Source organism: Hemitrygon akajei, chromosome 20 (genome assembly GCF_048418815.1).
Source record: "Hemitrygon akajei chromosome 20, sHemAka1.3, whole genome shotgun sequence".
In the NCBI taxonomy this organism is placed as follows: domain Eukaryota; kingdom Metazoa; phylum Chordata; class Chondrichthyes; order Myliobatiformes; family Dasyatidae; genus Hemitrygon; species Hemitrygon akajei.
Window position 1 is genome coordinate 19979434 of NC_133143.1, and position 16881 is coordinate 19996314.

The window sequence follows — 16881 nt, forward strand, 5'->3', positions numbered from 1 at the left end:
ATGCCCATACCTCAGGTTTAACCAGCTTGAGCTGAAAAAATACAACAATAATAATAATAATAATAAATAAGCAATAAATAATGAGAAAATGAGATGAAAAGTCCTTGAATGTCTATCCAATTCAGTGGAAACAGTTCAGCAATGGGGCAAGTGAAGTTATCCCCTCTGGTTCAAGAGCCAGATGACTGAGTGGTAATAACTGTTCCTGAGGCTGGTGGTGAGGTGAGGTGAGGGTCCTGAGGCTCCTGTACCTACTTCCTGATGACCAGTTACACTGCCGTGCTGATGTAGCTCACTAAATAATGAAGAAATTCAGATGCATATCTTCAGCAGGCATTCACGGTGTGGCAGAGACCTCCATCAAGAGATACAGTGGCATTTAGGAGATTGCTGTGAAGCCAACAGCTATCCAAAGTCACCCCACTACCAGCACTCAGAAATGTTACTTTGCCACCCTTGACATGCACTGCTACCTGCCTCAGCTCCATCCACATTTCAGATCTTTCTGAACTTTGGAAGAGTGCTGGTTAAATTAAAACCTTCCTTTATATGGTCGAGAGTAATATCCTTTACCCTTCAAAATACTACTTCTAAACTACTTGGAGAGGAGATCCTTACATTGACAATTGGAGGTTCTGCGAATCTGAAACAAAAGTGAAAAAGGACAGAGCGACCCAAAATGTCAAGCAACGTCCACAGAGAAAAAGACAGTGTCCTGAAAAGTTACTTTTCTTTCAATTTCTACTGCTGTCTAACCTGCTGAATGCTTTATCTTTTGACTCCTCCATTCATGCACAATCATTTCCTTAATAGGCAGGTAAACATTGAACCAGAAGGACAGAAATTTGCTGTACCTGTTTCACAATGACCGGGACTAATCTTGTCCGCATTTTCACCAAAATGGATTCTTATTTGATTCATCAGTCTGTCCGCTGGTACATAAAATGCATTTCCGGTGCAGGAACTCTCCAACCAGGTGTACTGCAATTCTGGATGTTTCTGTAGGAGTGAAGGAACTGTAGAAACAGGATTAAATAATATGGGTCAATAGAAAGTGGAAACACGATAACATAAAAAACAAACTATCGGACGCAGAAGGATGCAAGAAAAATAAGAGGAGTTGATCATCTGACCTCTCAAGCCTGCCACCCATTTAGTATGATCATGACTGATCTGCCCTCAACTCCAATTCCCAATTGCCTTCAATTCCATCAGTTTACAAAAAAAAATCTATTTTCTCCTTAAATACACCCAGTGACCTAACTGCCACAACCTTCTGGGGTAGAAAAATCTAAAGATTTGCCCCATTCCTAAACACTTCAGTTTGAAATGAATGGCCCTAAATCTTGTATAGCCTATCATTTAAGACTTTCCTGTTGGTGGAAATATCTGAGTTTATACCAAGTCAAGACCACTAGGAATCAGATATGTTCAGTAAGGTCAGCCTTGACTCCTCTAATCTTGAAAAGAATGCAGCTCCAGCCTCAGTAGAGGAGAACGGAATACAGCTGGAGCTTGTTTTGACAGCCGACATGGATCTGAGACCTCAAAGAAAACTGCTATGTCTATATATCCATTCTTCAGCTTTACTAAAATGACCAGGTTCACAAGATCCCTTCCTGCTAGGGGATTCTTCTACACTTTGCCTTTTCGACACTATTCGACCAAACTCTGTGTGATGAAGACAAAATTGAGGTGCACAACTTTAAATCAAAGCAGAGTATCTGTAACACAAATTGGTGGGTCAACACCGGAGGTGTCATTGAGTCGTACAACTCAAAAACAGTCCCTTCGGCCCTGCCTGACCTTTTGCTTAGCTACACTAATCCCATTTTCCTACTTTAGGGCTATCTACTTCATGCCTTACCTATTTAAATGGGTGGATAATTTTCCTGCCTGGTGCCTGTAGAATTTATAAGGAGTAATGACCTGGCTAATGAAGCCTGTGTGTTCTGAGTATGTCCCCAGCACAGACCAAGTACTTTGTAGAAACTTGAATTGTGATGGAAGCAGGTGTCAAAAAGCTACAATGGCTCCACTGAGCAAAGACCTCTAGTGTGGACTGAGCGTGAAGAGAGAGGAGGGAGAAGAGCTTCTTCCTGAGATGAATGCATTCATCTGTGACTAGTGGATGTCAACTTTAAAGCAGAGTTCTGGTTCCATAAAGGATTTCTGCTATTACTAACCGTCTAAAACAGGATCACTGCTCCCCATTTTCTCCAAGCTGAGCTCAGTGAAGTTTTCTAGCACACAGGTCTGTTGAGAAATCTTATCCAGGAGACTATCCCGAATGACTGGATATTCTTCAAACGATAGAAGTTGCTGTTAAGTGCAAAAATATTGTTAAAATTACTTTGTTCATTTTAATTAGTCCTGACTATAATGTGGTATATTAATGCTCCTCCAAAATTAGAATATCCTCTTTAATAGTGTAAGAGCAAGTGACACATTATAATGCATATTCCCACTATTTCTAACAGCTATATGTTATTTCTTTCTTTCATGGATAACTTTTTCTCACCGGAAAATTCACCTAAGCTGATCCGGCTTTAGTGCTTTGATGGAGACCTAATCCCCATAAGGCTTTGCATTGGTGACTGCAGTAATTTTACACCTAATGTGTTAGCGGCTGTCCTAAGCTTTTAGAGTAAGGACCATACCTCAGAAGCTGTGTCCATGTCAGTTATCATCATGTGTTGATGAACTATCTTAAGTATAAGGAAAGAGCCTGCTTATTCACACTAACAAAGTTTTGTTGCCATATTTAGTTAGTAATTATTTAGGATCATAGAGTTATGGAGCTGTATAGCACAGAACTTTGGTTAGCTCGTCTGAGCCAGTTGTGATGCAGTCACTTGAACAGGATCTGGATAACTTTGATCAGTAGCCTGAAAGAAAATCTCAGGATAATGACTTTCCACTCCATTCCACTCTAGTCAACTGGGACTAGCAAGCCAGGACTGTCATGCCTATGTAGCCATGTGAGGAAGCTATCGGTGTACCTTTCCATACACTTCATCAGTAGACTCTACGTACAGCCCAGCAGAGCAGCTCCAATTTATTCAAATTTCCTAGCAGCTACCCTGTGCATCCAGTGCCAGATTCTGTGGGATAGTAAGGAAGATGGCGAACATGTTCTTTTTGATGTCCTGAGTTTTGTCTGTTTTCTCTTTAATGTTTTAGTTGATTTTGTTATTTTATCTTATTGAAGTAACTTGATGATTTTAATTTTCATTTTAATGTAAATTCAGAAACATTCAAATTGTGCCAGGAGCATTGTTAGCTAGCGAAACTGGTGCTAAAGTTTTACCAGCTGTAAAAGCCTTTCAATGGAGGTTTGGGGCCAAGCTCTTCCATTACATTGTCCGAAGACCAGACAACACTGGGGTCTTTAAGTTGGAGGAACTTCAGGTCACCAGTGTCGACTGTACATTTTCCATAGATGGTGCCTGGCCTGCTGAGTTCCTCCAGCATTTTGCATGTGTTGCTTTGATTTCCAGAAACTGCAGATTTTCTCTTGTTTGTAGGTTAGAGGTGAGATGTGCACAGGCAGGGTAAATCTCTGCTACAGTTGTTTAGTTAAACCATCAAAAGTCCCATCAAATACCAGTTAATAAAGGAAGTGATTGCATTACCTGGAACAGATGTTCAGAATGCTGTAGGTGCTTAATGATAGCCAGATCAAGAGATTCGTTGCCGGTGGTGAGTGGTAATGGACTTCCTGCAACACTAGTACCAACCCCAGTGTCTTCTGTCAATGCCTCACTGAGGTGACCTCTGGCATCCGGATGCACTGGCCTGATGTCATCGAAAACAAAGAAAACTAATTGCATAACTTATACTCTTTAAATTATGCATTATAGAAGGTAAAATCCAACCTTTGACAGAAAGAGACATCAACAAACACCACTGTGAAAATAAGAAATTGAAGCAGGAGTAAGCTTTACAGTGGCTCAAACCTGCTCCCCCATTTAATGAGGTCATGTCTCATCCAACTTTATATTTCTATCAGATATCCATATCCCTGGAGTCCTTTAGAGTCCGAACATCTATTGTTTTCTGTTGAATGTACTTATTGGGATCTGAGAAGTACAATCCTTGTTGGTAAATAATTCCTAATACTTACAACTCTCCAACCAAAATTGTTTTTTACACCTCAGAGCTGTTTCTAATCCTGAGATCATGCACCCTCACTCTAGCTGCTTCATCCTGACAAAACTGCCTGTCAGTGCTCTACTTTCAATCCTTCACATGCATCAACAGACCCACCTCTCATTCTTCTAAACTCTGGAAGGTGCAGACCGGCCTCATATGTCAATCTTCTCTTCCTAAAAATCAGTGAACTAGTTCTGTATTTGCTCCAAGTCAACCCTATCTATGCAGTTAAATAATTGTACAGTCACACAGCTTTGTGTATTGAAGAATCCAAAATCTATGAAAAATAGCATGAATACAAATGGATCTGAAAGTTTGTGGTTTTCATTACAGATTTTATAATGTTTCTGATGTATCAAGCCTAGGAGCAGAGGGTCATTCACTGTCACATCCACCAATGCACCACTTCCAAGATTTGCACTGGCACTGTTGTGGCTTCTCAAATGCAACTACTGTACCCAGTAGTGCTATTGAGGAAATCTACAGCTTTTTAAAATAATTATTCTCCGTGTCTCACACATTGAACTTCTGTTCTCACATTTTCCTGTCTTTGGATCTTGCTGTGATCTTGCCCTTTATGGCACAACTAAAATCTTATTTTTATGTCTCACTTTGGTGAAATAATTCTGAATGATTTAATTGCACTGTCCAGTGCTGACTTGGTTGTAAACAGGATAATCTTGGTAGGGACACAATATAAGCAAGTATTTAACATACTGTAAGTGAATACTTACATTCCTTTCAAGTTAAACATTGTGAATAGGCAAGAATACTCTATCCTTCATTTAAAACCAAAGCAGGCCATGCAAACCATTCCTTCAATATATGAATTGGTATTTTTAGGTTTAATGCCCCATGTTAATTGTTCATATGAGATGTTTTTGTTTGTCAGATAATGATATTGGGCCAATTACCAGATGATTATGGTTACGGAGCTGTGTCTATCAGAGGGGTAGGTCAGGATTCCTAATGTGGCCTTGAGAGGGAGCCCTTGTCTCAGTGTTGATCAGAACATTTTTCTGATGGAAAGTCTTGACTTTGAGAGTGGGGATAGACATTTAAAAGTCAAAACAAGATTAATGTTAAACCATTTCACAAGAAATTTCTAAGGGACAGTCAAGCTGTAACTTTGCAAACCAGAAAGTTATCAATGACCTGCTCATTTTACATTGGACTCCTTTGCTAAGGGAACCTGCAAAATGATCTATTTCGTAGTGTGAATACTTTAGGCATTCTTAATTATTGCATAATTAGCACTGCAAAATCTTATGGAAATTATTACATGTTTAAACATTACCATGGTCTAGCACAAGATAGAAAGAAACCTCCCAGATAAGGGTATGGTAACATTTCACATACTGTTAATCACTAAAGTGAGTTTCTGTTTAAGTCTTGGAAGCTTAATTAATTTGCAAAGAATATTGAAGTAAAATGTTATTGTCTCTTCATTAACATCTCTTTGAGGAGAATGAATAATGGAGACTTGTGACCAGATCCTAGAGAATGCACTGAGAGAGGTATGACTGTAAGGAAGCAGATCCAGACCTTTGACCAGTCTAGACTTAATCTCTGACATTTGCACATTTTATAACCATGACCTTTGATTCAAAAGTTCTATTAAATCTCTCAGATCCAGTCCTGACATGATATGGGACCAAATTCTTACAAGGAATAATTTTAAAGTTCATATCAAACAGTAATTGCTAAACATATATTTAAGTTTAAGTTTTACATCAGTATCTGTGGAATTTCAATTGCCCGATAGTTGTCCCACTTGAGAGCAGGTAAAATATCTCATGATAAAGTTGAAGAGCAGGGATTTCTCCCAATATCCTTGCCAACATTTAATCAAACAATTTAAAAGAACAGAGTAATTGATCATGCATTTCAATTCTTCCTCTGGGGCCTCTCTTTGTACATTAACCATGATTCAAAATGAATTAGTTGAATACTCTGGTATTATGAAAAGCATTTCTTAATTGGAATACCTTACTTCTTGAGTTTATTCTCAGCCTCTAATTCACCTCCACATATCCTTTAATTCAGGCAAGAGTCTGTTAATCAGTTGAATGACTCAGGCTAAAAATTCCACAAGGTCTTTTGAGACCAATTAGTTACTCATTCTACTCCTTAATATGAACTTAAATGTTATTAAAAAAACTCAAATTTTATAATTGGAATTGAGGTTGCTCTCTGTGTTAGGTTAAGCAAAAGGGGAAGTTGCTTAAAGTGGAACGGAAGTTAGGAAACAGAAGAGCATTGTTATGATGTGTTTCCCAAAGGTGAAAACCAGAACTCTATCAGGCAATGGCTGGATGGGATGAGCAAACTAATATCAGTATCCTGTCCTAGGCCAACATCTCAAAGACATTGAGGTCATCCTTGCATTCAGTCAGCCATTTTGAACAGGCCATATTTGTTATTTTCTCTCTTCTGGACTCTGCTATAGGAAGAGATGCCAAGTAGATAGAGGAAAATATTCTAAGATGTGTTTAAAACATCCTTGAAGGAATGCAGTGAACTCACCATCCCAAGGATCACTCAAATTAGTTTTTCATCAAATATTAAAACAATTCAACACCTCACTCAATCCCCATCTCCAATCACTCAATTAACTACAAAGTAAATCAAACTAAAGTGACATCATCCTTTTGCTTATTGAGAAGGAGGTAAACAATTCTGATACCCCTGAATTCCTTTCTCAGGAACTTACACAGCGTTCTTCTGAGGCTCAACCTCGGAGCATTCAGATCCATCATTATCAGCTTCTTCACCGCCGCCATCGTCCTCCAGGTCTGAGGTGTTCAGGAAATCGAAGCTTTCCAGAGCACTTTCAACTGTGAGACTCACGCTAGACACTCTGCTTTGATTAGCACTTGGCTTGCACTGCAGGCAAAAGACATCAGAGAAGTTCATGGAACCAAACTCTGAGAACGTCAGCTAAGATGGAAAGCAAGTAAATACCGTATTGTTTTGAGAAACAGAATAGGGAGAACTAAAAACAGGGCTAGAAGTGCAGTGGACCTCCCATGGAAAAATACACAAAGGAATGGAGCTGTCTGGTATATCACAGTATCTAATGACTGAACTTAGAGAATATCAAACTTTTTTTCAAAGGGCTCTTCCTTGTCCAAAGAAATAAGATGAAATATTTTTTAACAGTTAGGACTAAATGCTGCAAGATCAGATTTGCAGCATTGCAAACTTTCTGGTTATCAGAAATAGGTCATGATGTGCTCCATAGTCATTTGAACTGAATCTTAGATCCAGGTATGGGTGCTTAGACATCTGCCAATTTGAATCCAGCTTGTCCTCCTGATGAACCCATCTCTGGGGAAAAGAGATTGCACTTTATGACACTTGGATACTTGCTCAGCTGTCAATGTTCAGAACTATCTAACTAAGCAATAATTCCATATTTAGGACAGTCATTTTTAAACAGGCATTTTGGATAACTTGCAAAACTAGATTTTTCACTGTGGTGTAACATGGTCACATGGTAGTTAACATAACATGATTACAATGCCAGTGACCCAGGTTCAATTCTGCCACTGTTTGTAAGGAGTTCATACATTCTCCCTGTGATTGCATGGGTTTCCTCCTCACGCTCCCAAAGATGTATGAATTAGTATGTTAATTGGTCGCATGGATGTAATTAAGTTTGTTGGTCTGTAAGGACCTGTTACTGTGCAGCATCTCAGAATCAGAATCAGGTTTATTATCACCTGCATGTGACGTGAAATATGTTAACTTAGCAGAGAGAGAGAAATAAATAAAATAAAACATAATAATAAATAAACAAGTAACTCAATTATGTATAGGGTTTGGGAGGTCTATTATATTGGTACTATTTATAGCTTTTTTTTCCTGTTAATTATCAACAATGTAATCCCACTCCCTTTATACTACAATGATTATTATGTATTTACTTTTGAAAAACTTAATAAAAAGATTGAAAAAGAAAAGAAATCAATTACATATATTGAATAGATTACTAAAATATGAGCAAAAACAGAAATACTGTATATTAAAAAAAGTGAGGTAGTGTCCAAAGCTTCAATGTCCATTTAGGAATTGGATGGCAGAGGGGACGAAGCTGTTCCTGAATCGCTAAGTGTGTGCCTTCAGGCTTCTATATCTCCTGCCTGATGGTAACAGTGAGAAAAGGGCATACCCTGGGTGCTGGAGGTCCTTAATAATGGATGCTGCCTTTCTGAGACACTGCTCCCTAAAGATGTCCTGGGTAGTTTGTAGGCTAGTGCCCAAGATGGAGCTGACTAGGTTTACAACCTTCTGCAGCTTCTTTCAGTCCTGTGCAGTAGCACTTCCATACCAGACCAAATAATAAATCAATGCCAGTACCAATACCAATTAATATACTGACCTTCAGCAGGTCCTCAAGTCGCATGACTTCTTGATCCAAGTCCAGAAGTTCTTTATATTGCTCTTTGTGTGGTTCCAGTGAAAGCAGGAGACCTTGCAGAGCTTCTTCCAGACTCATCCGTGAGGTAGACTGCATTCCTGCATAATCACTGGAAATGAAGCATTCAGTGTCCTGCCCCTCACAAGCTAGCCCCATTTCTGCTGAAGTCAACCTCTTCACCAGTTGCTTGGTTAGATTACCTTCATAGGGATCCAGTTCCACTGGCTTTAGATCAGACATTTCATCTGAATCTTGAAGGATTGCCACTGTGACATTAGGTTCTAAAAATATATCACCGTCATGGTCTAACAGTGGATGGCGGTGTTTCATTTGCAGAGGTGACGTGTCCCCAGTGTCTTTGATCTCTTCTACTGGCACTGATTCAGCTGAAGGCGAATCACCAGTTCTCTCTATTGTATCTGTAGCTGCTGAGTCACCATTTATTTGTGTTGTTGCTGACTGAGATTCTGAGTCTTCATCTTGAGTATCCGGTGGAATCAAAATAATTTCAGGGTTAGAATAGACTCGACTAGTGGATGCCAGTTCAGGCTGATTGCCACAGTTGCCATTTGCAAGACAACAGTCATTAAGAGAGATGGATGTTTCACCAGTCAAGTTCCCTTCATCAAAGATACAATTTTCAAGCTGCGAAGACTAGAACAAAAAATACTTATCTTAGAATCTATTGACTGAAACATTTTATAGTAAATACTCCTTTACAAATAAGATGGCATCTTTGGAAAATTACTGATCAAATTGGACCATAAAATGTCATAAAACTGTGCATTAACACGGTAGATAAAAGGCTCCATGCGGTCAAAAACTTGGTGGGCAAATTCTTCTCTAAATGATTGTTGGAAGTACCATTGGAAAGTGTCATTACAAAAAGCATATTAACATTGTTAGGAATAGTAAGGGTTTCAAGCCTGCCTTATTTTGAATTTCTCTTGTGTTGTCAGGCAGCTTAAGCAAAGCTATTTCTTAATGTCAGCTGCTTTGAAACCTTTGCAGTAAAATATGTTGAGCTTATGTTTACAGTCATTGGCGAACCTGAAATTGTTTTCCATTGGTCACTATTATGCCAATTGAGCACAAAGAGGTATTGGGAATAAAATCAGGTGCGTAATCTTCCAAATGCATGTTTCATCTGGCAAACCATGTTTACCTCAATGGGAATGAAAATCACATGAGATGTATTATAGGCAGTTTATTGATAGGGCTGGCTTTACACTGTCAATACTCTCTAGATGAGAATTACCACTGGTACTCCTTAGGCAAAAAAATGCATTTTGATAGTTAATATTGAGCTGCTTGCAAAACTTCAGCAGGCAGCTAATGGAGGGGCCTTTCGATTGACAGGTAATCATGAAAACGAATAACTAAAATTGGAAAGCAGATTAAATCTCCCTCAACTTTGTTCAACGTTCTGTTGTGAAAAGAATCAAGGGCTGGAGGACAGTAATTCCACATCTCCCCCTCACTTCAGCTATCAGATTCTCCGGCATGAGAGCTGAGGAACTGGTCCGTGCACCAAGTGTACACGTAAGCAGGGCCTTAACTTTTCCTGCTCGGTCTCCTGCAAGAACATCGGGGCAGTAGCAAGGCTGCTCGAGAGGAGCAATTGTGCCAGGCTCTGTCAGATGCAAAAGTTGGAGGAAAACAGGCAGCAATTTCAGAAGCTCTGAAAATCTGAAGCTCTATGGGCTCATCAAAGACTTTTAACAATACGGAGATCTTCTGGATGGTTTTCTGCCACAAAATTAGATACTTATAATAACAGCTAGATTTTCATTCCAGAAATCTGGTGCCAAGTCTTCACTGGACCTGCTAACATCATACCTAACTGAATGCAGGTGGTTTCAGTTCATATTAGGTAGTAAAACTGATCATCTAACTAATCAGAAGGAAATCGAAACCTATCCAGAACCTGTTAGATCAAGAACATGTGAATTTAGTCATTGGGGAAAATCATGTGCATATATCTGGACAAACATCTGGAGTTAGCTTTTTCACGTCTATAGATGACCTGCAATGGTACACAAAAGAATTTGTCTTTCCAGCACAAGTTTTTGCTTCTTCACACTAACAGGTTGATGCGGAGTGGCACACACAAGAATTCTGGAGAATCAGCAGCAGCTGAGACAGGAAAACCCACACACACATGCAGCTGGCAAAATCTCACTCATGGAGAGAGATCACTCCCACAAAGGCGACTCACGTAGTGTTCCGGCCTTTCCCTAGGCCACAGCCTAAGTGATGGCAGGTCACTGAATGAGCGACTCCGTTGCAGTTTGTCAAAGAATGTGTCCCGCAGAGCATCTATAAATGACAGCCGCAGTCTGTTTGCTGGCGGCTTCAGGCATTTCTTGAATGTCAGAATTTAAAGAATTAGTGCATGTGTTAGACACTTAATGGAAGAAGCTGAATGCTTCAACATGTCCCATGTTCGATCTCTATAAGAATCGAAGAAATAGCTGCAGGAGAAGGCTATTTATCCCCTCATGCCTGCTCCACCATTCAATAAGATCATGACTGATCTTTTGCCTCAGCATTAACTTCTTACCCCTTGATTCTCTCAAAGTCTAAATGGCTGAGATAAAAAGCAACGAGTGTTCCTCATCTTCCATATACTGTACATTCAAATGCCATTTAGTGAGATTTATTGGCACACGGGCTGTACTTCCAGAGTGGTTACTTTTCAGAAGGGCACCATTAGTTGATCATGACTTTGGAATTTCTGACACAGTGAAATATTACAAATAAATTTATGCTCTTTGCTTTACCTTTATCAGAGGGGAGATATTCATAAATGCACGCAAGTCTCATAATTTAGGAATCCATCAGAGTCACATACTAAATTTGTAACTGTATTCCTTCTGCAGTCCATAAATTCAGTGAAATCTCTAATTCTGCCAAATGAGATTTATCTTAAACAGTTTCAAAACAGTTTTCTCAAATTATGAGTATGTGCTCCTATTGTGGATACTCATTCAAATGAAGAGGCAGTAAGTGTTCTATCTTCTTCAGGTATTTGCTACTATAATAGGAATTTATCAAAAGGAGTAATATTGTGGATCAGGTATCTTGGTGTAGCTCTCAAATCATCGTGACCTAATCTCAGCTAGAATCTTACCAACAATTTGCCTTTAAAACTGAATAAAACCTAGTCAATTTGTTAGCACTCAGCGAAATACATCTGAATTTTACCTGTCATTTTCAACTTTCTATATCTTCACATCAAATTCCATTCATATATTAATGGAATAATGGGAATAATTCTCTATCTCTCACCAACACAATAAAGATACATGATCCACTAACTCCATTGGGTAGTGAAACTTGGAGAGTCATTCTGCGCCAATCAGAAGAACAAGCAGTTACTCAGATCATAGACAAATTATGCAAATCTAATTTCTTTACACCGTCTAGGTGAGTCCTCTGTCTAAGTAGTAGCCAATCTTCTAGGTGGATTACAAACTGACTTTTCTCTTGAGCCCAACTGTGGCTCCACAATAAAACATAATTATGCCAACAGCAGACTTGGTTCCTATATAGTTCAAAAAGATGCATACAGTAGAATTCCAACTAGAAACCCAGAATTACCTCCTAATATGAAAAGCCAGCCTCCCCTCCATGAACTCTATTTACATTTTTCTCTACCTTGGATAAGCAGCTAACATAATCACAGGCCCCTCCCAGCCTGAACATCCTCTCTTCTCCGCACTTCCATTGGACAGAAAATACAAAAGCTTAAAAATGAGATTCTTGAATGGACCTCTTGTCTGGTAAAGGCAAACTCTTGCCCTCACAATCTACCTTGACATGGCACTTGACAAGTTGTGCATTATTGGTCACCTGAACTCTAACTGTAACACCATATTCTCCATCCTATGCTGCTCGTTCATTTATTTATTTATTGAGATATAACGCAGAATAGGCCCTTCTGACCCTTCGAACCACGATGCTCAGCAACCCTGATTTAATCCTAGTCTAATCATGGGGCAATTTACAATGCTCAATTAACCTACCTACAGGCAGTGGCGGGAATTGAACCCTGGTCACTGGTACTGTAAACTGTTGTGCTAACCACTATGCTACCGTGTCGTCTCAAATTATTATTGTATTGTATTTCCCCTGTACTACCTCATTGCACTTATGTTTGGGAATTATTTGTATGAATGGCATGCAGAACTGAGTTTATCACTGTATCTCTATACAGGTGGTAATAATAAACCATTTCAAATCAATTCAGTCACCATTAGCATCCCTCCCAAACATATTTTGTCCTTAACAAATAAACATAGAAACATAGAAAACCTACAGCACAATACAGGCCCTTCAGCCCACAAAGTTGTGCCGAACATGTCCCTACCTTAGAAATTACTAGGCTTAACAATAGCCCTTTATTTTACTAAGCTCCATGTACCTATCTAAAAGTCTCTTAAAAGACCCTATCATATCTGCCTCCACCACCGTTGTCGGCAGCCCATTCCACACACTCACCACTCTCTGAGTAAAAAACTTACCCCTGACATCTCCCCTGTACCTACTCCCCAGCACCTTAAACCTGTGTCCCCTTGTGGCAACCATTTCAGCCCTGGGAAAAAGTCTCTGACTATCCACATGATCAATGCCTCTCATCATCTTATACACCTCTATCAGGTCACCTCTCATCCTCTGTCACTCCAAGGAGAAAAGGCCAAGTTCACTCAACCTATTCTCATAAGGCATGATCCCCAATCCAGGCAACATCCTTGTAAATCTCCTCTGCACCCTTTCTATGGCTTCCACATCCTTCCTGTAGTGAGGTGACCAGAACTGAGCACAGTACTCCAAGTGGAGTCTGACCAGGGTCCTATATAGTTGCATTGATTCATGGCCAAGTGGTTAAGGTGTTCGTCTTGTGATCTGAAGGTCACTAGTTCGAGCCTTGGCTGAGGCTGTGTATGTGTCCTTGAGCAAGGCACTTAACCACACATTGCTCTGCGATGACATCGGTGCCAAGCTGTATGGGTCCTAATGCCCTTCCCTTGGACAACATTGGTGGCGTGGAGAGGGGAGACTTGCAGCTTGGGCAACTGCCAGTCTTCCATAAGAAAAAAACCTTGCCCAGGCTCGGCTCCTAAATTCAACTCCATTATTGATGAAGGCCAATACACCATACTTCTTAACCACAGAGTCAATCTGCACAGCTGCTTTGAGCGTCCTATGGACTCGGACCCTAAGATCCCTCTGATCCTCCACACTGTCAAGAGTCTTGCCATTAATACTATAATGTGCTGATTTCCTTCTGAACCTATAACCTTCAGCTGTTTGCTTTTTATAAGCCAAAAATTTTGTATCTATAACTGCTAAAACAAATTGAAACAAATCTGATTTCATTTGAAGCAATAAATTAAGAAGCATTTCTTTTGGAGGTGTGGGATGGGATTTCACAAGTTGGCAGTCCTGACACAGAATGTCACTTATAGGAAGCAAGGTTCTGGAATGCAGAATATTTCATCCACTCAAATTAACAAATGAAAACTAATGCCTCTGTTATTTCACTTGCAGTCAGAACATATAATTCAGCCACAGTGATTGTTTTGTCATAATGGGATATGCAAATGTCAAGACTTCCTGTTTTTCATCACCTCGATAGACATAAGTTCCGCAGAACCCAGTGGAAGCTGACTTCTACTTAACTCCAACCTTAAACAACATCTGCTGTACGACTGCAATGCCCCTTGCACACCAATCATCACTATTCTAAATGAAGCAATTAAGATCAAAACTATGATAAGCTTTGTTCTTGAACTGGATTGGGAATAAGTAGGTTTTGCATTTCAGCTTGACAGTCTGCAGAGAGATGCAGCTGCTGAGTTTTTACTGACATCCTAATGTACACTAGTCTACTCCTTCCTTATTGTGATCAACTGACGAGTCAAACTGAAGCATTGGGATAATAAACAATGATTTATTGTCAATAGACAATAGACAATAGGTGCAGAAGTAGACCATTCGGCCCTTCGAGCCTGCACCGCCATTTTGAGATCATGGCTGATCATCTACTATCAATACCCGGTTCCTGCCTTGTCCCCATATCCCTTGATTCCCCTATCCATAAGATACCTATCTAGCTCCTTCTTGAAAGCATCCAGAGAGTTGGCCTCCACTGCCTTCCGAGGCAGTGCATTCCAGAACCCCCACAACTCTCTAGGAGAAGAAGTTTTTCCTTAACTCTAAATGACCTACCCCTTATTCTCAAACCATGTCCTCTGGTACTGGACTCTCCCAGCTTCTGGAACATATTTCCTGCCTCTATCTTGTCCAATCCCTTAATAATCTTATATGTTTCAATCAGATCCCCTCTCAATCTCCTTAATTCCAGCATGTACAAGCCCAGTCTCTCTAACCTCTCTGCGTAAGACAGTCCAGACATCCCAGGAATTAACTTTGTGAATCTACGCTGCACTTCCTCTACAGCCAGGATGTCCTTCCTTAACTCTGGAGACCAAAACTGTACACAATACTCCAGGTGTGGTCTCACCAGGGCTCTGTACAAATGCAAGAGGATTTCCTTGCTCTTGTACTCAATTCCCTTTGTAATAAAGGCCAACATTCCATTAGCCTTCTTCACTGCCTGCTGCACATGCTCATTCACCTTCAGTGACTGATGAACAAGGACTCCCAGATCTCTTTGTATTTCTCCCTTACCCAACTCTACACCGTTCAGATAATAATCTGCCTTCCTGTTCTTACTCCCAAAGTGGATAACCTCACACTTATTCACATTAAACATCATCTGCCAAGTATCTGCCCACTCACCCAGCCTATCCAAGTCACCCTGAATTCTCCTAACATCCTCATCACATGTCACACTGCCACCCAGCTTAGTATCATCAGCAAATTTGTCCACGATGAATCTTCAAAATCATTGCAATGTGAGTCAACAGTTACAAACAGAAAATAAGGGAAGTTACAATTCACAGAAAAGCACAAGCCATACCCCGTTGTTTTAAATATTATTTATCAGCGTGCATATTTTACTTAATTGTACATGGTTTTCAATGGAGCGCGTTACTTACAAAGAAGGAGAAGTCATCAAAGGTGGGTGTTTCTGGTGTGCTTTGGCTATATATGGAACTGCGCCTCTGTACACTGGTAGCTTTGTGCAGATTGCCAGTGGATGGAGTCAGGTCTTCTTTATCAAATGGACTGCAAATACACAAGGAAAAAAACAATGTCGTTACAAGTGTCTGCTTGATAGCAAAATAGACCCCCCCCCCCCCCCCCCCGCCCCCAGCTGCAGGAGCAAACTTGGCAGCTGCAGAATGAATACAACACTGAGCAGGAGAGAGGAAGAGTCTGCAGTGGATTTTCTGTAGGTGTCAATAATTGGACCATTGCTATCTAATACATTTACTAGACTTGGATACACTGGGCAAAACTTCAGAAAAAGCAACCCCGCTATGTCTGTCTAAGTGAGACAAGTACAGTAAACAGCGAGGAGGACAGAGTTGGACTTCAAGAGAACAAAGGAAAGTTGGTGGAATGGCCAGACAGGTGTGAGATAAAACTCAAAACACAGAAGTGTGAAGTGACATATTTTGCTAGAAAGAATGAGGAGAAACAGAATAACATACAGGGTTTAATTCTAAAGGTGTGAGTGAATCCCCGTGAATAAAGGCATTAGCAGCAAAGTAATGTTAAATCTTCCTTAAAACCATTCTGGACATAAATGAAGCATTATGTCCCATTATGGGCATAAAACTTCAAAAAGGTTATGAAGGCTTTTGAAAGAGAAATGAAATGATTCAGTAAAATGGTCTGGTGATATGGGACCAATTTGGTGGATAGACCAGTGACATGAGCTGAGGGGTGGAGGGATTCAATGGAAATATTCAGCATCCTGGATTACCCTAGACAGAGTAAGTAAAGTCGAATAGTGACACTTCTTACTGGCATAAACCCGTAATGTATGGATTTAAAGGGATTTAAATGTGTTGGAAGAGTAGTTATGATCTGAATGGGTGGTGAAGCCAAGTTCAGTTGTAGCTTTCTAGAAAAGAAAGTCCTACAACCTACTTTCAATTCGAGAACAACAGACACTCTAGACATACTCTTATGGGTTTTACTAGGTAGGGTCCCTGCAATTCACTGCTAAATTGGAAGTATACCTGTACATGGAGTGTCAAAGCCTGTACTTTGTAGCCTCATTCTGCAATCCCCATGCTTCGCTCCACTACTAGATTTCAGATTTATTTATCTAAGTACATCGAAACATGCAGTGAAATGTGTCATTTGCATTAATAACCAGCACA

At 40.0% G+C, this 16881-nt stretch overlaps 1 protein-coding gene across 4 annotated transcripts in view; it reads right to left on the minus strand.

Annotated features, from left to right (window-relative positions):
* ripor2 (RHO family interacting cell polarization regulator 2) overlaps positions 1-16881 on the minus strand; it is a 335721-nt gene that overhangs the window by 11803 nt on the left and 307037 nt on the right. For all 4 annotated transcript variants that reach the window (XM_073023960.1, XM_073023959.1, XM_073023958.1 and 1 more), the window contains exons 12-17: positions 15646-15775; positions 8540-9232; positions 6869-7041; positions 3636-3798; positions 2187-2322; positions 855-1016 (exon numbers count right to left, since the gene is read on the minus strand). In XM_073023960.1, the coding sequence (XP_072880061.1) occupies positions 855-1016; positions 2187-2322; positions 3636-3798; positions 6869-7041; positions 8540-9232; positions 15646-15775 (1457 nt within the window). The remainder of the gene's footprint in view (positions 1-854; positions 1017-2186; positions 2323-3635; positions 3799-6868; positions 7042-8539; positions 9233-15645; positions 15776-16881) is intronic.